At 42.8% G+C, this 22,432-nt stretch overlaps 1 protein-coding gene across 4 annotated transcripts in view; it reads left to right on the forward strand.

Annotated features, from left to right (window-relative positions):
* Window positions 1–22,432, forward strand: part of LOC129862456 (S phase cyclin A-associated protein in the endoplasmic reticulum-like) — a 128,429-nt gene that overhangs the window by 51,806 nt on the left and 54,191 nt on the right. For all 4 annotated transcript variants that reach the window (XM_055934150.1, XM_055934153.1, XM_055934151.1 and 1 more), the window contains 2 exons: window positions 1,383–1,490; window positions 17,396–17,532. In XM_055934150.1, the coding sequence (XP_055790125.1) occupies window positions 1,383–1,490; window positions 17,396–17,532 (245 nt within the window). The remainder of the gene's footprint in view (window positions 1–1,382; window positions 1,491–17,395; window positions 17,533–22,432) is intronic.

Genomic DNA, 22,432 nt, shown 5'->3' on the forward strand with positions numbered 1-22,432 from the left:
TGATTTAGCTAGATAGCTGGTGCTTGTCGGCTGTACCTGCGCCAAAACTCTGGTATTTTTCATCCAATAACTTGTTCTGGGCAATTCTACGGTAACGAAATTACACTGAGAATACGATTTTTCACTTTAAAATGTATACCAAACAAATAACATTGACTTCAAAGTTCAACAAACCATACAACTCTATGCATAATGACTCAATTTACACAGTAAATATTTAAACATTTACTGGAAAACTGTGCGGATGCGAGGTTTGGTAACACAGTTACGGTAAAATCTCTCCCAGTTTTGTTCTGTTACCAAAGTTTGTATCTGCACAGTTCTTTCTGTAAATGTGTTTTTGTAGCATTTTCGGTGGAAATTGTTAAAAGTGCATGGAGTTGTATGGTTTGTTAAACTTTGAAATCAATGGTTTTTGTTCGGTATACATTTTAAAGTGAAATATCTGAGTCTCAGCATAATTTCGTTACCCTTGGAATTGCCCTTCTGCATCTTTTGAAATACTGAGCCAACATGTTTTCAGCATTTTTGTTTACATTACTTTTCAAAGGCTCTCTTGTACCTCTGCGCCAGCAATATGTTTGGAACATCAAATCACATGCATATAGAATCTTGAGAATCGCATATCATATTGGTACTGAAGTATCATGATAATCTCATGTTGAGAGGTCCCTGGCAAATTGCCAGCCTTACTATTCAGTGTGTCGTTTTCCAAACATGCCACTGTATATGGTCACTGTGTGTGAGGAGCAAGAATAACAGAAGGGACATTAGTTAATCAGTTGGTGTGAGGAGTAGTCATTGACACAGAGTAGAGGGATGAAAGATAAAATATTCTGCTTGATTTGTGATTGACCATCCTAGGGCAATCACATTAATGTTATTATATAGGCTGGATCATCCTGAGTGGATCTGTCAGCCACAATTTCATACTGCAGTATTTAGTATGGTCCTGCTGTGCTGTCAGAAAGGAGAATATCATGAAATGCAGCCATGAAGTCATCTTCAGTTTAACAATGCTCTCATGTCTGTCTGACACTTATCACATGCTGGTTGAAGAAACTACGCTGCCACACTTGCCACCTTTCTTCTTTACCTTGTCAATTCATTCCACTAAAGGCGTATTGTGTTTAACATGCACAACATATGGATCACGATCTGAAGACTGCAGTTAAGTTCCTGACACCTACTAAAATATTAGGTCTTACTATTTATTCAGTTTGTGAGTGGAGGTGGATAGGAAACATTCTGTAAGATCTTATTGAAAACCAGTTGTAATGTATAGTTGTAGTGGCCTCCCATGGGGGGTGGGGACCTTGTTGACCCCCTCTGCCTCTGTCTTCATTGTCCTCAGCAGTAACCTCTGACCTGTGTGTTTGTAGATCACCACGGAGGTGCACCTGTACAGCCACACCAAGGGCAAGAGGCACCAGCAGGCCGTGAGAGACAGCAGTAGCATCCAGGGACGGGAGCTCTCCGATGAGGAAGTGGTACGTACCCCCAAGCACTTAAAGACCCAGTGCAGTAAAAAAAAACAAAAAAAAAACATATATCCCTGTGTTTATATATATAATCTCCATACTGTGAAATTGTGAAAATTCTGATCATGCCCTTTTAGTGTAAGAGCTGTTTGAAAAGACCGTCTGAAATTTCAGCCTGTTTTGGTGGTATGTAGTTTTCGCCTGCCTGGTGACATCACCAGGCAGTAAATGGGTTAATAGACCAATAAGAAAGAGTTCCAAACCTCTACCAATAACAGTTAGTTTTCAGTTTTCCCCTCCCCACTCAGACCACTCCCAGACAAGTTCTAGCAAAATTCTTGAGAAATTGCCCTTTGCTATAAAGCTATTTTTATATTTTTGACCATTGTTTTCAATCAAAATCATACTAAGGTACTTAATTGTTACCCAGAATTGTAATATGATTTATATGATATGATATTGAGATGAAAAGGGATGCATATATCCTTTTCAAAGGAAGTCTTACCTCAAATATTCAGATACCCCATCCGTCCATCATCCCAACAAAATAATAATACTTAGATATTGTCTTTGATATTAAATGAATGTTATTGTTGTTTATGACAGGCTCATTATTATTGTTTGAATCATATAATGTTAGGCTCTCTCGCTGGCTTTGTGAGATTATAAAGGGGCCCTGAAATGTAAACAGTTAGGGTTCAGTGACTCAGTTGAGGGGTGACATCACCCCCATATCTATAGGCCGATCTGTCACAGAGCACTTTTCATGGGAAGGCTGCTCGTTAAAGGAAGGGGGCTTCTCAGCCTGCTCTGCAATATGAGATTTCCTTTTCAGCATGCTGCTCTTTGTGAGGCTGACAACTGTTGGTGCTATATGCAAAACCTTTGGCCCCAGCAGCTCCTTCATTCAAACCTGTTCTCACTGGCTGATCATTAATCCCACCACCTTCCACTCTAAATCATTTGCTTTCCAACTGACGCCCATTTCTCTGTTTGACAGTATGATAAACAAGGCATTGGCAATGAAGGCATGCAACTTTCCAATACAGTACTATGGCCACAGCCAGTATCACACTACCTCTTCAGACTGCCTTTAAACCATGCAATGTAGGCTATGCTTTACAATAGTAGTGGCGGGTGGGGTATGAAATGGCTTAGCTAATGGGCCCAAACGATTGCAATGTATGTACTATGGATTATCAGCATGGTGTTCCCTGCGTAATAATGGCTCTTCTTTGTTGTAATGGGATGAGACAAGACAACTGTACTGGACATGCTCTTATCATTTACTACACTATGTTTCAATTATGGGCTGTTCAGCCCTGCTTTTGTCCCACATTTTCATTCAGCTTTTGAGGGCAATCAAGCAGGCGTTGGAGAAATGTCCTGGGATTTTTGTTTAGATAGACTATGCTGGCCTTTCTTTATTTATGTCCTGCTCATTTTGGTGTGCAGTATTTCATTCATGCAACTGCCAACAATTTTCCAGCCGCTGGTTCCATAACTCTTGCTGGAATGAAAGATTTTTAATTAAAATGAAGATGGTTGGCTGAACTGTACAGAGGTCACTACATAGTTTTTCAGTGGAAGCGGGCAGCAGATGCCCCAAGGCTTAATATTTTGTCATTTTCTCTAATTTTCAAGGACTTGCGAATTAAATAGAAAATACAATGATTATCAACAGGGCTGGATCGATGTGCCGAGAGAACGGCTGGGATTGCAATCACTCTCTTTACTTACACTTATTAGTTGTCAAATGTCCTCTTTTAATGATATACGCAATGTCAGGGCCCCTCGGGTTGGACATATTGGATTTATTTATTGGTCACCCTTGACACAGCAGCACAAAAACACCAATGACCTCTCCAAGGGAATACTCATCCCTTCCCAGCCCCCTCCTGCATCCTCAGCTGGGCCTCTGAGAATGGAGCTGTGGGACAGGGCTGGGCCAAAAGAGGGATCACTAGGCTGTGATGGACTCCGGCTTCTGGGTATGAGAGTTGACCTCCTGGAGCCAGCAGTAAACGAGGGTGGTGTTGATGATGAATCCCTTCTGGTGGCCAGAGACCCCTGTTGAAATACACAGAGTGCCAGCTGAAGTACCCCTGTCTTTGCCAGGCTGTTAGAACAAAGTGTGCAGAGCTGTAAAGAGACCGTTTGAACTAGTTGAAGGAGTGAAGTTGCAGTTCAGAGTTCCTGGAAGATAAAATGTTCATTGAAAGACTTCTAAAAATGGACGGCATTAAACATTGAAAGATGCATAGAGAATGAATGTGCATTTTTTTGTAAGTCTGTCATATTTATCATGTTCTGTGTTGCAAGTGCTACTTGAATGTCACAGAAAGGATTCTGTTCCATAAAACAAGGTCCTGTGAGCAAGTTGCATGGATGGTGTGTGTAGCTGGATCCAGTGTGCCATCACATTGTACCCAACATGACATACCGCTGTCTATTTCACACCAAGTGCAAAGCCAACCTCTGAGTCTTGTGTCTTAGATTGTGCTCTAAAGAGGCCTGTTTTCTGGGCGCTGTGGGGGTGTGATGTTTAGAAAGCCCTCTGGTTACTCCTTCCAGAACAGAACAGAGGAGAAGCAGTGTGTGGTAGGTATTGTGAGGGAGCTCTGCCCTCAGGCCTGGCTCTGTGGCCTATTGTCTTCCTGCTTCATCCAGACACATGTCTGTCACACATCCTCATCAGATTACCTGTCATGATACAAAATAATCTTATAGTTAAGTTCAAATAAAAGCATTAGGCAATGACATGGTCATGATATCAATTAATTCTGTAGATGAGTTCATATTTAAGATCCTTTCTGACTTTTAATGTGATTTGTGAGATGGCTCGTGTTTGAACAATTCCGTTAAGTAAATGGAAGTAGCATTGGAGGGGATAGGCTCTCAGAGAGATTATTGAACAGCTGCCTCTCAAGCAAGTCAGAGCCACAGTCTTGACTGTAAGGCTCAAGAATTTCCTAGCCTATCCATTGCACCAATGTCCCTAGGATACAGAGGCATCTTCAAGACAGTCCTGCGAGCACGAGGTACTCTTTCTTTTTTATTATTTTTTTTCTGACATAATGGGATGTGGCCCCATGAAAACGCCTCGGCTATGGCATGTTTGTCTGGTAGGGTAGGGTACACTACAACTTTTTAAATGCCGATACCAAAACTTCTCTGGAGATACGAACGGGCATTTTACTTGCCTGTAAAGGAATGCCACTTCTGAACCGGGACTAACGTCCATCACTAGGCGACCAGGGGCTTTCTGAGTGGCACAATGGTCTAAGGCACTGCATCGCTGTGCTGCTAGAGATGCTGGTTTGAGTCCAGGCTCTGTTGCAGCCGGCCGTGACCGGGAGACCCATGAGGCGGCGCACAATTGGCCCAGTGTCGTCTGTGTTAGGGGAAAGTTTGGCCGGATGGGATGTTCTTGTCCCATCGCGCACTAGCGACTCCTGTGGCGGGGCGGGCGCAGTGCACGCTGACATGGTCACCAGGTGTACGGTGTTTCCTCTGACACAGTGGAGCGGCTGACTTCCGGGTTAAGCGGGCATTGTGTCAAGAAGCAGTGCGGCTTGGCTGGGTTGTGTTTCAGAGGACGCATGGCTCTCGACCTTCGCCTCTCCCGAGTCCATACAGGAGTTGCAGCGATGCGACAAGACTGTAACTACCAATTGTTACCATGAAATTGGGTAAAAAAAAAATGGAATAATAATCACTAGACGACCAGAACAAATAATCTCGAACAACTGCACATTGCCAGCTGCCTGCGTGCAGACCACTCTCTCCTAAAAAAGTACTTTAAAGTTTCACTTACCAAGACATTTAGTAGCTGCACATCAATCAGGAAAATGTATTGTTGCCAGGGAAACCATACAGAACATTCTATGCCACAGCAGAATTCTACTGTCTGAAAAGGTACAGACGCATCTGATGCGGCACTTTAATTGTCTGAAAGGTTATTGTCGCTATCGACATGTTACTGTAACTGCATTGTGTCTGTAAAGGATTGTGGTAGATGTAGGAGTGAGTGAGCGATGGACAACAATGATGCTGGTATAGATAAGGCGGCCTCCATCTCTAGCCAAATTGGGGGTGGGAATATCTCTCTGCTCTGCAACCAGTACTGAATGATCTTAAGGTTAGCGGCCCAATAATGGAATCTGAATTCCTGTAGAACTAGACCGCCCTCTAGTTTGCGCCTCTGCAAAAGCTGTTTTCGTATCCTGGGGGGCTTTTTGTCCCATGTAAAGGGTAGTATTAGGCCGTCCATCTTTTTGAAAAATGTATTAGAAAGAAAAATCCGAAGGCTATTTTGGAGAAACTTTTTGACGTGAGAATTGTCAAGTGTTTGGTTCTTTAGGAGGGGAGCGACTCTGGCCATTTTGAAGTCAGAGGACGCAGCTAGTGGTCAGTGATGAGTTGATGAGGGAAGTGAGGAATGGGAGAAGGTCTGGAGAAAGGAGGGGATGGGGTTGACCAGTGGATACAGAGGAAGAGAAGGTAGAGAGGAGGGAGTGAAAGGATGATAGGTCCTCCGAAGTTTAGTTTTCCTCCATTTTTGCTCAGCTGCCCGCAGGCCTGTTCTGTAAGCACACAAGGAGTCATTCAGCCACGGAGCAGGAGGGGAGGGCCAGGCTGGCCGGGAGTAAAGGGGACAGTGCTAGTCATAGGTTGCAGAAAGGGAGGAGAGTAGGGTCGAAGAGGCAGAATGAGAAGGGAGAAGGATTTACCAGGAGGGAGAGATGATAGGATAGAAGATGAGTGGGGGAGAGGGAGAGCGATGACGCATGACCATCTGGGTAGGGCCTGATTTAGCTAGGTTTGGAGGAGAGGGAGATGGAACAGGAAACCAATATTTTCAGAATACTCTAAAGTCTCAGGATATATAATTAACGTGAAAAATAAATGATAATGGCAATAAGAAAAATAATAACTCATGATCTACAGGAATACTTTGTGGACTACAAAAAATAACAAATGCTTAGAATGCTTAATAAGTGACAACAAAGAACAAATATATGAAGTTAACTTTATCCCTTAACAATATGAAAGCAAATCTAATTAAATGGAACTCTAGTGGGCATAATATTTATCATGTATGATATATTATAAATACCTCACGTGACTAAGACTAAGCAATTAGTCCAACTCTCTATTACTAATCAAATGTTTTGTAATGGGAAACAAAAACATGCTACATGTTGGCAGTAGGCCTTTTAGAATAATGCAAAACATATTATTGACTTTATCTAGCGACTCATACGATGCCAGCCCACTGAATGGACGTGTGGAATGGGTTTAAATTGTGTAAGTTACTTCACAATCGAATTTAAATTAGGCATAGCTGAGGTTGATTTTAATTTAGAACAATTGTGTCATGTTGAATTTTGTGTATTGCCTATTTATCAGCGTTGGTGCTCATTTTAATCATTTGACCATGCGCCTTGCATGATACATTCTCTTTTTATGTTTTACTTTGTAAAGTCAGCCTGCACAGCCAGCCCATCGAAACTATACCAAAATGAATTTCAAACATAATAAGAGTTAGCCTATAGACAAGATTACATTGACAATCTGATGAGTGACAATATTAGGCCTATCAGTTGTTAAATTGTACATGAAGAGATGGGTAACATCTTGTAATTGACAGATGCAGGGAAAGGAGCATCACTTTATCAAATCCTCCTTCAGTCACATGCAGTAAAACATTTTGATTTCTATATAGTATCTGAAATAGCACATTCTGCGGTTCATGACTCTTTCTTTTTGTCAACTCAAAATTCAGGAGGTGCAGCTCTTTTTCCAAATTTCACTTTTTCCAAGAATATCCGTGCTGTCCATGCTTTCAGCACATGACCACTCACGTGGCAGCATTGCTCTGGCTACTAACCAAAAACTAGTAACATAATAAACATAAAATTACAATAAGCTATTCTATCTTCGATGGATAAATGGGCAATAGAAACTGAATGTGACTTCAGTTAAGTTTTGGTTAGCCGCCGATGTCCAAACCAAGTACTTGCACAATGGCTTTCCATATCAGGGGAAAGATGAAACAAGGCCAGCGGGTGAGCGACTGTCTGAGACTGTGGTTTTGAGATTCGTGGAGCCTTACATGGGCAAATCTGACCATGGACAACTTCACATTAATTTCCCTGGCAGACAAGTTGATTGCAAAGAAGACTAGCCTGCTCGGAACTGTGAACAAACACGGGCGAGAGCTGCCCCCGACGTTGCAAACCAACATACCAGCGGCGCTGTACTCCACATCAGCGAAGGAGAGTTGTAAAACAACACTCATCGGTGACAAGTAAATAAGTGTTTCATCTAGGGATGCACGATATATCGGTGAACATACCGGAATCGGACGATATTAGCTAAAAATACCAATATCAGTATCGGCCCGATGTCTAGTTTAAAGCCGATGTCAAAGCTGACGTGCATACCGATATAACATGACGTAATGATGCCATGTAAAATGTTGCGCTTTACGTACAACACAGCATTCCTAACCTAGCCCACAATGTCTGCTGTGTGGATTGAGCAGTCAACAAGTCGAGCAGTCATTTGAAAGAGTATGAAAATTTCAGCGAGACAATTCAAAGGCGAAATCCATTAACTTCTCTTGGGTAGGGGGCAGCATTTGGAATTTTGGATGAAAAGCATGCCCAAATTAAACTGCCAGCTACTCATCCCCAGAAGATAAGATATGCATATTATTAGTAGATTTGGATAGAAAACACTGAAGTTTCTAAAACTGTTTGAATCATGTCTGTGAGTATAACAGAACTTATTTAGCAGGCGAAACCCCGAGGACAAACCATTCAGATGTTGTTTCTTTTGAGGTCACTCTCTTTTCAATGAGGTTTCATTGGGAAACCAGATTTCTAAGGGACCTTCTTGCAGTTCCTTCCATTCCACTGGATGTCAACAGTCTTTAGAAATTGGTTGAGGTTATTCCTTTGTGTAATGAAGAAGTACGGCCATCTTGAAGGAGGGTCACTCGAAGTGTCCTGTTTGTTAGAAGCGCGTGACCAGAAAGCTAGCTACAGTTGGTTTTAATCCTGTATTGAACACAGATCATCCCGTCTTCAATTTTATCGATTATTTACGTTAAAAAATACCTGAAGTTGTATTACAAAAGTAGTTTGAAATTTTTTGGCAAAGTTTACAGGTAACCTTTGAGATATTTTGTAGTCACGTTTCACAATTTGGAACCGGTGTTTTTCTGGATCAAACGCGCCAAATAAATGGACATTTTGGATATATATCGATGGAATTAATCGAACAAAAGGACCATTTGTGATGTTTATGGGACATATTGGAGTGCCAACAACAGAAGCTCGTCAAAGGTAAGGCATGAATTATATTTTTATTTCTGCGTTTTGTGTCGCGCCTGCAGGGTTGAAATATGCTTCTCTCTCTTTGTTTACAATGGTGCTATACTCAGATAATAGCATAGTTTACTTTCGCTGAAAAGCCTATTTGAATTCTGATTGTTGGCTGGATTCACAACCAGTGTAGCTTTAATTTGGTATCTTACATGTGTGATTTAATGAAAGTTAGATTTTTATAGTAATTAATTTCAATTTGGCATTCTGCATTTTCTCTGGCTTTTTGCCAAGTGAGACAGTAGCGTCCCGCCTAAACTCCGATTTTTGGATATAAATATGAACTTTATACTTTACATGTATTGTGTAACATGAAGTCCTATGAGTGTCATCTGATGAAGATCATCAAAGGTTAGTGATTAATTTTATCTCTATTTCTGCTTTTTGTTACTCCTCTCTTTGGCTGGAAAAATGGCTGTCTTTTTCTGTGACTTGGCTCTAACCTAACATAATCGTTTGGTGTGCTTTCGTCGTAAAACCTTTTTGAAAAAGCGGACACTTTGGCTGGATTTACAACAAGTGTATCTTTAAAATGGTGTAAAATACTTGTATGTTTGAGGAATTTAAATTATGAGATTTCTGTTTTGAATTTGGCGCCCTGCAGTTTCACTGGCTGTTGACGAGGTGGGATGCTACATACCCTAGTGAGGCCAAGATAATGGAATTCATTGCCCTTGACAATCAACCGTTCTGTCGTGGATGATGTTTGCTTTCGCCGACTGATCGAGCACCAGTACACACTACCAAGTGCTCTATTTTTCTAATGTTTTTCTACCGGAGTTACACAGTAATTGCGTCACTGCTATTAGCTTCACAACATACATACTATTGAACGCCGTTTGGGTTTTTGCGTGTCAAAAAAGATAGAGTAGTACTGTCAAAGCTATACAAAAAAGTCTGCAAACAAGCAAACGCCGGCCACGAACGATGTGTTTACAATACCGCGTTGGTAATAAAGCATTATTTGTTCGACCACAACTTCTGGGGTAGCTAGCTTTAGCTTGGTACCTAGCTAGCACCAATACAACCATCCTGAAAACAATGACCAGTAGAAACTGCAGTCATTTTCCTTATTCTTAGCAATGATTTAGTAATCCTTGTGAGTAAGTATTGGCTAGGTTGCCACTTGTTCTTCAGCTATTGAAATTGAACTTTAAAAATAAATAGCTAGCCAGCTACTTAACCCTGTTGCCCAAAGCTAACGTTATAAGCAGCCAGCTAGCTTCATCTGGCTAGTGACGCTCGACCTGACCGGGTTGTGTTGTGAAGCTAGCCACAATAAGGATTAGGCACAATAGTGGAATATGCGGTTTGCCTTCAAAATAAAAGTATGTCATTGATAGTGATGCAAATTAATACAAATAGTAGAATTATGCCATACATTTATTTTGAAGGGTAACCGCAAAGTCCAAAATTGTGGCTAATCCTTATTGTGGCTAGCTTCAAACAAATGGTTCCGACCACCATTAATCAAATAAGAACTGTCTTATAAATTACTGCTGTTTTTAGATGACAGCTAGCTACTGAAACAGATTGTTATTTTGCTATGTTTTTGGAAAAGAACATTGTTTGCATCCATTCTAGTACAGTTAAATGAATCCTTTACAATTGTCCATGCACTGGTGCTTTTGTTTAGAAATACAGCAAGTAAATTCACCTGCGCTCCTGCCTGGTTATAATTAATATTATTATTTGTATTTTTTTACATTTCTGCCTTGTTAAAAGAAGCTGTAACTGGACATTATTAATTACTATAACTCCTATTAACCTTTCTATCCCCGGGAACTAGCGGAACCACCCCCACATTCCACTGAAAAGGCAGCGCGCGAAATTCAAAAAATATATTTTTTTAATATTTAACTTTCACACATTAACAAGTCCAATACAGCAAATGAAAGATAAACATCTTGTGAATCCAGCCAACATGTCCGATTTAAAAAAAATGTTTTACAGGGAAAACACCACGTATATTTATGTTAGCTCACCACCAAATACGAAAAAGCACAGACATTTCTTTCACAGCACAGGTAGCTTGCACAAAACCCCCAAATAGAGATATAATTAGTCACTAACCAAGAAACAACTTCATCAGATGACAGTCTTATAACATGTTATACAATAAATCTATGTTTCGTTTGATAAATGTGCATATTTCAGGTATAAATCATAGTTTACATTGCAGCTACAATCACAAATAGCACCGAAGCAGCAAGAATAACTACAGAGAGCAACGTGAAATACCTAAAATACATGGTGTACAGCAAATGAAAGATAAACATCTTGTGAATCCAGCCAATATTTCAGATTTTTTAAGTGTTTTACAGCGAAAACACAATATAGCAGTATATTAGCGTACCACAATAGCCAACCACACAACCACATTCATTCACCGCAAAGGTAGCGATCGCAAAAGATATTCAATTATTCACTAACCTTGCAAACTTCATCAGATGACAGTCCTATAACATCATGTTACACAATACATATCTGTTTTGTTCGAAAATGTGTATATTTAGCGGTACAAATCGTGGTTTTACAATGTGAATACGTAGCCAAACTGCACAAAATTATCCGGATATATTTCTGACACTCACCTAATCTAATCAAATAACTCATCATAAACTTTACTAAAAAATACATGATCAAGCTAGACACCCCATTCCACCTCCACTCCCTGTTGACATCTAGTGGAAGGCGTATGAAGTGCATGTATATCCATAGATTTCAAGCAAATGAATAGGAGGGCCCTGGAACAGCCTCGATTTCAGATTTTTCACTTCCTAACAGGAAGTTTGCTGCAGAATGAGTTCTGTTTTACTCACAGATATAATTCAAACGGTTTTAGAAACTTGAGTGTTTTCTATCCAATAGTAATAATAATATGCATATTGTACGATCTAGAATAGAGTATGAGGCCGTTTAAATTGGGCATGATTTTTTCCCAAAGTGAAAATAGCGCCCCCTACACACTAACAGGTTAATGAATGAATGTTTTTATTGTAAGGGAAACTAAAATGGGCAATAGGCCTACGTTTTTTTCTAGAATTATACAAACATATCCTTGACTCTATATAAACAAGTCATAATTTTTTTTTTTTTAAAGTAGCCCCTTTTCTCTCCCCAATTTCATGATATCCATTTGGTAGTTATGGTCTTGTCCCATTGCTGCAACGCCCCTACAGACTCGGGAGAGGCGAAGGTCGAGAGCCATGCGTCCTCTGAAACACGACCCTGCCAAGCCGCAGTGCTTCATGACTCACTGCTCACCAGCTGCACCAATGTGTCGGAGGAATCATCGTCCAGCTGGCGAACGAAGTCAGCTTGCAGGCGCCCGGCCCACCACAAGGAGTCGCTAGAGCGCGATGGGACAAGGAAATCCCGTACCGCCTAACCCGGACGAAGCTGGGCCAATTGTGCGATGCAGTGCCTTAGAACGCTGTGCCACTCGGGAGGCCCCATGAATATTTATTAATGCAATTAATCCTTTACAATAGTTTATGCACTTTTATCAATAATTTATTCATCAAGCATGTTTGCGTGCCTTGCATATGCATCTGATGCATATGCTAAAGATGGACACCCGGCAACCTTCTCTAGCGGGTACCTAAAGTGCATTCGGAAAGTATTCTGACCGCTTCACTTTGTTACAGCCTTATTCTAAAATGTTTTTTATTTATTTATTATTAATGTATTCCCCCTCATCAATCTACACACAATACCCCATAATTACAAAGCAAAAACCTTTTTTAGATTAAAAAAATAAAATGTAGTTTTAAAACAACGGAAATATCACATTTACATAAGTATTCAGATCCTTTAATCAGTACTTTGTTGAAGCACCTTTGGCATCGATTACAGCGAGCCTTCTTGGGTATGACGCTACAAGCTTGGCACACCTGTATTTGGGGAGTTTCTCCCATTCTTCTCTACATATCTTAAGCGTTGTCAGGTTGTATGGGGAGTGTCGCTGCACAGCTATTTCCAGGTTTCTCCAGAGATGTTCGATTGGGTTCAAGTCCGGGCTCTGGCTGGGCCACTCAAGGACATTCAGATACATGTCCCGATGCCACTCCTGCGTTGTCTTGGCTGTGTGCTTAGGGTCGTTGTCTTGTTGGAATTGAACCTTTGCCCCTACGCTGCTTCAGGGATGGTATTGGCCAGGTGATGAGCGGTGCCTGGTTTCCTCCAGACGTGATGCTTTGTATTCAGGCCAAAGAGTTCAGGCCAAAGAGTTCAATCTTGGTTTCATCAGACCAGAGAATCTTGTTTCTGGGAGTCCTTTAGGTGCTTCCGTCTTGCCACTCTACCATAAAGGCCAAATTAGTGGAGTGCTTCAGAGAACGTTGTCCATCGAAGGTCCTCCCATCTCCCCAGAGGAAATCTGGAGGTCTGTCAGAGTTACCATTGGGTTCTTGGTCACCTCCCCATCCAACCTGACAGAGCTTGAGAAGATCTGCAGAGGAGAATGGGAGAGACTCCCCGAATACAGGTGTGCTGTAATTGCTGCCAAAGGTGCTTCAACAAAGTACTGAGTAAAGGGTCTGAATACTTATGTAAATGTGATGTTTTTTAATTTTTTTATATATATATATCTATCTCCTGGAGTCCAGGAAACCACTCACCCAGAGGCCGCGCTCCTAGTGGCCGGAGACTTCCATGCAGGGAAACAGTTCTACCAAATCTCTATTAACATGTTAAATGTACAACCAGATGGGAAGAAATTCTAGATCAATTGTACTCCACACACAGAGATGCGTACAAAGCTCTTCCTCGCCCTCCATTTGGTAAATCCGACCACAACTCTATCCTCCTGATTCCTGCTTACAAGCAAAAATTAAAGCAGGAAGCACCAGTGACTCGGTCTATAAAAAAATTATCAGATGAAGCAGATGCTAAACTACAGGACTGTTTTGCTATCACAGACTGGAACATGTTCCGGGATTCTTCTGATGACATTGAGGAATACACCACATCAGTCACTGGCTTTATCAATAAATGCATTGAGGACGTCATCCCAACAGTGACTAAGTACATACCCCAACCAGAAGCCATGGATTACAGGCAACATTCGCACTGAGCTAAAGGGTAGAGCTGCTGCTTTCAAGGTGCGGGACTCTAACCCGGAAGCTTACAAGAAATCCCGCTTTGCCCTGCGACGAACCATCAATACAGGGCTAAGATTGAATCATACTACACCGGCTCCGACGCTTGTCGGATGTGGCAGGGCTGGCGAACTATTAGACTACAAAGGGAAGTACAGCCGCGAGCTGCCCAGTGACACGAGCCTACCAGACGAGCTAAATCACTTCTATGCTCGCTTCGAGGCAAGCAACACTGAGGCATGCATGAGAGCATCAGCTGTTCCGGATGACTGTGTGATCACGTTCTCCATAGCCGACGTGATTAAGACGTTTAAACAGGTCAACATACACAAGGCTGCGGGGCCAGACGGATTACATGGACGTGTGCTCCGGGCATGTGCTGACCAACTGGCAAGTGTCTTCACTGACATTTTCAACATGTCCCTGATTTGAGTCTGTAATACCAACATGCTTCAAGCAGACCACCATAGTCCCTGTGCCCAAGAACACAAAGCAACCTGCCTAAATGACTACAGACCCGTAGGACTCACGCCCGTAGCCATTAAGTGCTTTGAAAGGCTGGTAATGGCTCACATCAACACCATTATCCCAGAAACCCTAGACCCACTCCAATTTGCATACCGCCCAAACAGATCCACAGGTGATGCAATCTCTATTGCACTCCACACTGCCCTTTCCCACCTGGATAAAAGGAACACCTATGTGAGAATGCTATTCATTGACTACAGCTCAGCGTTCAACATCATAGTACCCTCAAAGCTCATCACTAAGCTAAGGAACATAGGACTAAACACCTCCCTTTGCAACTGGATCCTGGACTTCCTGACGGGTCGCCCCCATGTGGTGAGGGTAGGTAGCAACACATCTGCCACACTGATCCTCGACACTGGAGCTCCCCAGGGGTGCGTGCTCAGTCCCCTCCTGTACTTCCTGTTCACCCACGACTGCATGGCCAGGCACGATTCCAACACCATCAAGTTTGCAGACGACACAACAGCGGTAGGCCTGATCAACGACAAGACAGCCTATAGGGAGAAGGTCAGAGACCTGGCCGGGTGATGCCAGAATAACAACCTATTCCTCAACGTAACCAAGACTAAGGAGATGATTGTGGACTACAGGAAAAGGATCACCAAACACTTCCCCATTCTCATCGACGGGGCTGTAGTGGAGCAGGTTGAGAGCTTCAAGTTCCTTGATGTCCACATCAACAACAAACTAGAATGGTCCAAACACACCAAGTCAGTCGTGAAGAGGGCACGACAAAGCCTATTCCCCCTGAGGAAACTAAAAAGATTTGGCATGGGTCCTGAGATCCTCAAAAGGTTCTACAGCTGCAACATCAAGAGCATCCTGACCGGTTGCATCACTGCCTGGTACGGCAATTGCTCGGCCTCTGACCGCAGGGCACTTCAGAGGGTAGTGCGTACGGCCCAATACATCACTGGGGCAAAGCTGCCTGCCATCCAGAACTTCTACACCAGGCGGTGTCAGAGGAAGGCCCTAAAAATTGTCAAAGACCCCAGCCACCCCAGTCATAGACTGTTCTCTCTACTACCGCATGGCAAGCGGTACCGGAGTGCCAAGTCTAGGACAAAAAGGCTTCTCAACAGTTTTTACCCCCAAGACTCCTGAACAGGTAACCAAATGGTTACCCGGACTATTTGCATTGTGTGCCCCCCCCCAACCCCTCTTTTACGCTGCTGCTACTCTCTGTTTATATTATATGCATAGTCACTTTAACCATACCTACATGTACATACTACCTCAATAAGCCTGACTAACCGGTGTCTGTATATAGCCTTGCTACTCTTTTTTTCAAATGTATTTTTACTGTTTTATTTCTTTACTTACCTACACACACACACATTTTTTCGCACTATTGGTTAGAGACTGTAAGTAAGCATTTCACTGTAAGGTCTACACCTGTTGTATTCGGCGCATGTGACAAATAAACTTTGATTTGAAATACATTAAGACACTTACATTTACATAAATCAAATGAGATCTTTCTCTCTTTCCTTCCTCGAAGAACTCCTCAGAACAACATTTACATTTACATTTAAGTCATTTAGCAGACGCTCTTATCCAGAGCGACTTACAAATTGGTGCATTCACCTTATGACAACACTGCAGAAGTCTTTGTTTCGGTGACGGTCTTAGTTTTTGCAACGAGACCGCCACTTATAGCTGCCGCTGAGAAAATGGAGACTGGAACACTGACACAAAATACCAATTGCCTTACAGAGGTGAAGAGCACACCACCTGGTACTAACTGATGATTGGCTAGGGGATGAGAAACCACTCCCCCTCCAATACAGCCTCTGATTACGAAAACAACAATCACAAATTGCCATGCCCCTTTATTACTCCTGGTTAATGTGTCAATCATCTGCAATTTATGAGCAGTCAGCAGTTCACACATCAAGTAGGCTACTGGGAAGACAGACTTAAAGTAGTTGGCCCTAGCTAGCAAAAAACAAGAACTATACAACAGATTAAGATACATCCAGGAGTGATAAGTATAATTTTGTATCAGGAGTCCTTTAGCAATAGAATGAAGCACTGCAGTGTACTAGTTATATGGCACTGTAACTGTAGTTATATTGCAAAATTACTGCAGTAAAAATATATATATTTTAGACACAGTATTTTCAGCATACTGAAGTTGTACTACAGTTATACTGCACTCTGACTGCAATCTTGTTTTGTAAGGGTCCTTCTGATTGATCAGGTTGATAACAAATCAATAAGTCAAAACAATGAAACCGTATGAATTGATTCCTGATCCTGTTTGTGATCGCTATTGCTCATGGATTATTGAGCACTTTAGCACATGGTTAACTGTAGGTCTTCTCTAGTGTGCTTATGATGACACCGTTCTTTCAAGGGTTTCTTCTGAAACCCCTTTTCAAGCAGCAGGTACACTGCCAACACTTAACAAAAATAAATGGAAGGCCTCATGCAGGCTAGGCTGCTGAATGGATACTGTTATCTAGTTAGACCATTCCATCCTCTAGGATTCTGGATGACAGCATAATTGGGTAATTGATTTTTTTGCACATACATCATGATTTTTAAATTGGGTTACATCCCTCTGTCTCCTGGTGGAGTTATCAGCAGCATCTGATCTGACAGACCTGGTGTGGCGCATTCTAGACTGGAAGCAAAACCTCTACCTAATTCAGCATTACCATGGGTGCCAGGCAGCAGGTGGACTCACAGGCTTCTCAGTGCCAGAGGTTATGTCTACCAAGAAAAAATGGGACCCTAGATAATTGCCTGCCTTTTTATTTAACCTTCTTTCCTCACTCCTTGTGTCCATTACAATTTCATATCAGCATCACATTTGCTTACACTCTTGGACACATTTTTAATAATGAGATTAGTTGTAATGAAATGTTTGCATGTGTTTTAGGAGCATCTTTCCTTAAAGAAGTACATAGTTGACATTGTGACGGACAGCACTGTCTCCTCTGAGAGTGTGAAGGACGGAGAGGAGAGGCAGAAGGCACGTAAGAAGGCAAAGAAGCTCCGCGGACGCATGAACTCCAGGTGATGCATCCATCTGTCCCTCTTCTCTCTCCCTCGCTCTCTCTCTCTCTCTCTCTCTCTCTCTCTGTCTGTCTGTGACACCCTCTCAGGCATAGAGGACAGCGCTGCCTTCGGCGATGTGCTTTGAGTGACAAGGCGATGGAAGCAGACGTTATGTGCATCACAGCTGTCCACAGAATAACACTGATGAGCTTAATTTATGGCCACTTTCTGAGATTGGGGAAGAAAAATGGGTATCGATCTGAGGCCCTGGCTTTCACCTGTTAAGAGCTCTCCCCCTAATTGCTGCCAGGGTTCTGCCAAAACTGAAGCCGCCTCCAGTGGGCAATAGTATGTTAAAGTATGTGTAAACCATGCCTATTTTTCTTTCTCCGGGCTATTGATTTTTAAATGAAGTATCAAAGAAATTCTATAGTAATCAACAAATAGGAGGCAACGCGCCTCCGTGTCAGATCCCAGGCATGGGATCAATCAGTTTAGTAGCCTGTCACAACAAGTGAGGAAGGAAGGGGTTGGGGGGCAGGATAGGGACACGGCAGAGTAGCGAGAAAGTTGTGGGATGAGCTGTTTGTCACGGGGCAGGTTGGACTGTGGCTGCCTGGGTGGTGCAGCACCTGAAATGACATATGTCTTATGCGCATCGTTAACTCTTACGAGCAAACGGTCCTGTATTGTAGTCACTTTTATTATCAGGACGCTCACTCACCTTGTGATGGATCCACTATGTTATACAGTCCATTTTTAAAAGCGTCCGCTAACATTTTAACTTAACTCAGCTTCTCAGTATATATCCGACTTATGTTTTATTTAAAGTGGACTGGTAGAGGGGGCTAAAGTATCCAACATATTAAATATGTAGTACTTTATTCTATAGTACTTCGCTTTCAGTGAAGTTTGTCATGAGTGTTTCTGTTCCCTTATGGAGGAGCTTGCTGCTGAGAAAGTGAAATGATCTGCCTCTGTTCACCAGCCCTAGCCCCATCCCCAGCCCTCTCTCTCTCAGTCCCAGCTCTAACCCTGCTGAGACTAGCACTCAGAGGCACAAGGCTTTTAGAGGTAGTAAATAACACAAAGCCCCAACTAGCATAATGGTGAGCAGTTCCATCGCTGAGTGGAAATGAGCCATTTTATTGGAGCATGGCAGGGTGTCTGTAAAATGCAAGAGATGTTTTCATTGGACTCAGAGGCGGGCTTTTATCCCCTCCATCATAAATTGCTGAACACAGTTTAACCCACATTTTGGCAGTTTGGCTGTCTTTTTTCCTGTAATATTGGGCTGCTTTTCTGATGAAAATATGCTCTTGAAAAGGCTTGTAAGTAGCATGTCATTTTGCGTCGGGATGCGTTCTGAACTTTGAAACATGGATTTGGAAGTGTGTACCTGCTCCTGTAGTGCATGCCGTTTGGCTGTAGCCCGCTGTGCGTGTTTCCCTTGGCTGGGAACAGAGTCAGTAGTGTGTTAGTGGAGCTCAGAAGGAGGTGGGCACACAGACACCCCTGTGTGGAACCTGGATAGGTCATCACAGCAATACTCCTATCACCCAGTAGAGGAGCTGAATGGGTCCGTATACACACAATGTTCCTGTGAGATGAGGCCCCAGGGAAACCACTAGAGGTTTCAGGCTCATCAAGCCAACTTGTAGTTAAAACAACCTGTCCATTTGGGTCCACCCCGACTGTTTAGCTGTTTTGCCATGATGCACAGTATATACAGTAACACAGCATCAAACAGTAAACATGTAACAATATAAAACTAAATTGGTAACTTTTTGCCTCAAGGTAGACATTTTTACAGCGTTGGCTCTCTTTAGTCAGTCAGGGCCAGCCCAGTCCAGATTAATAAAGAGCAGACTGTGATGAATTCATTATTAGTTCTGCATTGTAGATTTGTGCTTTTTCTCTTATTGCTGATTACTAATATTTATAGCCGCAGCCCATTTAGCCGAGCCTGCTGCCGAGCATGATGAATGGCTCAGCAATTGCTCCCCGTTTAACCTGAGCGGGTGTAAACCTGTCAGAGATGAATATTGTAATATTAGGAATGACAAACGGGCCAGGTATAGTTCAAGTTCTGGTGAAAGGAAAGCAGCAGCATTTTTTTATTCAGTCGTCTTGGAGGACATGTTAAATAATGTGATAGAATGATGGACCTCCATCACCCCACTAGCCGTTTAGCTGATCGGTTTACTCAGAGTGCCTATAGCATTTAAGGACCCTGACCTTGCCTTCACACCACATCTGAATATCTCGGGGTAATGCCTCTTTTGTAATGCAATTTATGGTCTGTTCTCACGGTAAACAATCTTTCTGTTTTCATACATTCGGAATATACAGTACTAATAGCTTTTCATGTTAAGTTTCTCTCAGCATTGGGAAAATGCATACATCCTTGGTTAATCCAGTAATCTTTGTGTGGGAATGTACATACACAACTAGGTTTCACATGGGGGCCACATTTTTCGGAGCTAGTAGTCGGCAGGCCAGAACATAATTTGCATATAAAATATTAGCACAATTAATAGGCCTACACAACAAATTGAACAAAATGTTTTAACACATCTGATGAGTACATTTAAATGACAGTAACATAATAATTTCGATCTGATTACACTAATAAAATCCCCAATGTTTCTATTAAGTTATTATTTTTGTCTTTCTCTGTGCTGTGATTAGTGGGGAGAAACAGGTCTACGTAGCCTACTGTAGGCTATATTTTTTTTAATGGCAACATTAGTTCAAAACAATTAGCTTGCTAGCAAGAGGAAAATGTCACTCTCAAAGTAGAACCACTTCATCCACTACATATCTACTATGAACATCAACCACTCCTATCAAAAGAAAGGTGGATAATGATCTAAGTTTCAGGGAAAAATGGACAGAGATATGCGTTCATCTTACAATCTTTCGCCAATGTCAAGCCAGTGTCTTATTTGCAATGAAAATGTCGCTGTTTGAATTATTTGTTATCTCAGACGACATTATGAATCAATGCATGGCACTTTCAAAGTGGCCTTCCTGCCCCAGACAGAGAAATTGAAGTGTTAACTGCTAGCTACACACACGGCACAAGAATGCTCCTTTGTGGCCTGACCCAACAATAGGTCTCAAGTGCCTCCCTAAAAGCTTCCTGAGGTTTAACCAAACACAACATGCCCTTCACAGACGCACAGGTATTTTGGTACATTGTGACAGTTTTAGAGGAACTGTCAAACAGGTGCCCCTGTCTGCGTCAACAGCCGGTCGCTACATCCGTGCACTGGCGGATGATGTGCATAGGATTGTTCTAGAGGGGCTCAATCAGGCTGAGCATTTTTCACTGGCTATTGATTAGTACTGACAACACCGACGTAAGCACAGTTGTGTGTGTACATGTCTGTTATTTTGATGGAAATGAATTTCAAGAATAGCTGCTGGCACTGATTCCCCTCAAAGAACACCACCCTCATATTCACAAAGCTGGAAGAATTTTTACACAACATGTCATTCAAAAAAGTCAACGGGGGGCAGACACAGGGGCCTGGTCAGCAGGTTGAAGGAAATCCCCCCCCCCCCCCACAAATGAATAGCTTGCATTGTCTCATCCATCAGAGTGTTTTATTTATTTTTTATTTTACCTTTATTTAACTAGGCAAGTCAGTTAAGAACAAATTCTTCTTTTCAATGACGGCCTAGGAATGGTGGGTTAACTGCGTTGTTCAGGGGCAGAACGACAGATTTTTACCTTGTCAGCCGGCTTTCACATAATCGAGGACTGCCTGCGCATCAAAATCACATCCATCACATCCATCTCAACCGACATCCACAAGATTGTGTCTGAGGAGAAATGCAACTTTTCCCATTAAGTAACTTAGTAGCCTAGTTGACTTTATTTAGTAAATACTGTCATTTATTGTGAGTGCTTATCCAAGGCTATTTAGGTCTCACGCTGACAGAATTTTCTGTTCTGTCATTACAGGAGCAGGCTAGCCCGAGTGTAACGAAGACACTGTGAGTCGAGGTGCAGATTAAACGTTTAATAAAACTACTAACATGGAACGAGACAACACAACAGTAGTGCGTATGCAAAAACACGGGGATCAATACTGACTGGGGATGGAACCTAAGGGAGTGCCAGATATAGGGGAGGTATTGGAGTCCAGGTGTGCCTCATGATGTACAGGTGCGTGTAATGATTGATGCAAGGTGTGGGTAATGATGGATCTTGTGGTTAGTATACCGGTGACATTGAACGCCAGCGGGGAGGAGCGGAAGTAGATGTGACAGTACCCCCCCCCCCCCCTCGCGCCACTCCAGCCACAGGATGACGCCAACCAGAGGGACGGCCCCGAGGATAAGTAGCGGGCCGGTCCGGGCGGCGAAGGTGGAAATCAGGGATAATGTTGGGATCCAGAATGTCCTCCACCGGAACCCAACACCGCTTCTCTGGGCCATACCCCAGTCCACAAGGTACTGAAGCCGACCCCCACAACTTTGGGAGCCCAGTAGAGATCTGACGGCATAGGCCAGACAACTCTCGATGTGGAGGGGTGTTGTGGAGGACAGCATCAGCTAGGGGACCGGGAACCACCGGCCTGAGAAGGGCGACATGAAAAGGTGAGATACGGTAGTTACTGGGAAGCTGTAACCTATACGTCACCTCGTTGATCCTCCGGAGAACCATGAACGGCCCCACAACCGGGGACTCAGCTTATTGCAGGGCAGGTGGAGCTGGTGTGCTGGAGTCTCACATGAGCATCACTCCACACTTCTTCTGTGCACCTGAACCACTCATCAACCACAGGAGCTTCAGTCTGACCCTGTCGGAGCCCGGGCCGGCTAAAAACCCAGAACACAATGGAAGGGGGTCAACCCAGTGGAGCAGTGAGGTAGCGAGTTCTGGGCATACTCTGCCCATGGAAGG

This window comes from Salvelinus fontinalis, chromosome 9 (genome assembly GCF_029448725.1).
Source record: "Salvelinus fontinalis isolate EN_2023a chromosome 9, ASM2944872v1, whole genome shotgun sequence".
NCBI lineage: Eukaryota > Metazoa > Chordata > Actinopteri > Salmoniformes > Salmonidae > Salvelinus > Salvelinus fontinalis.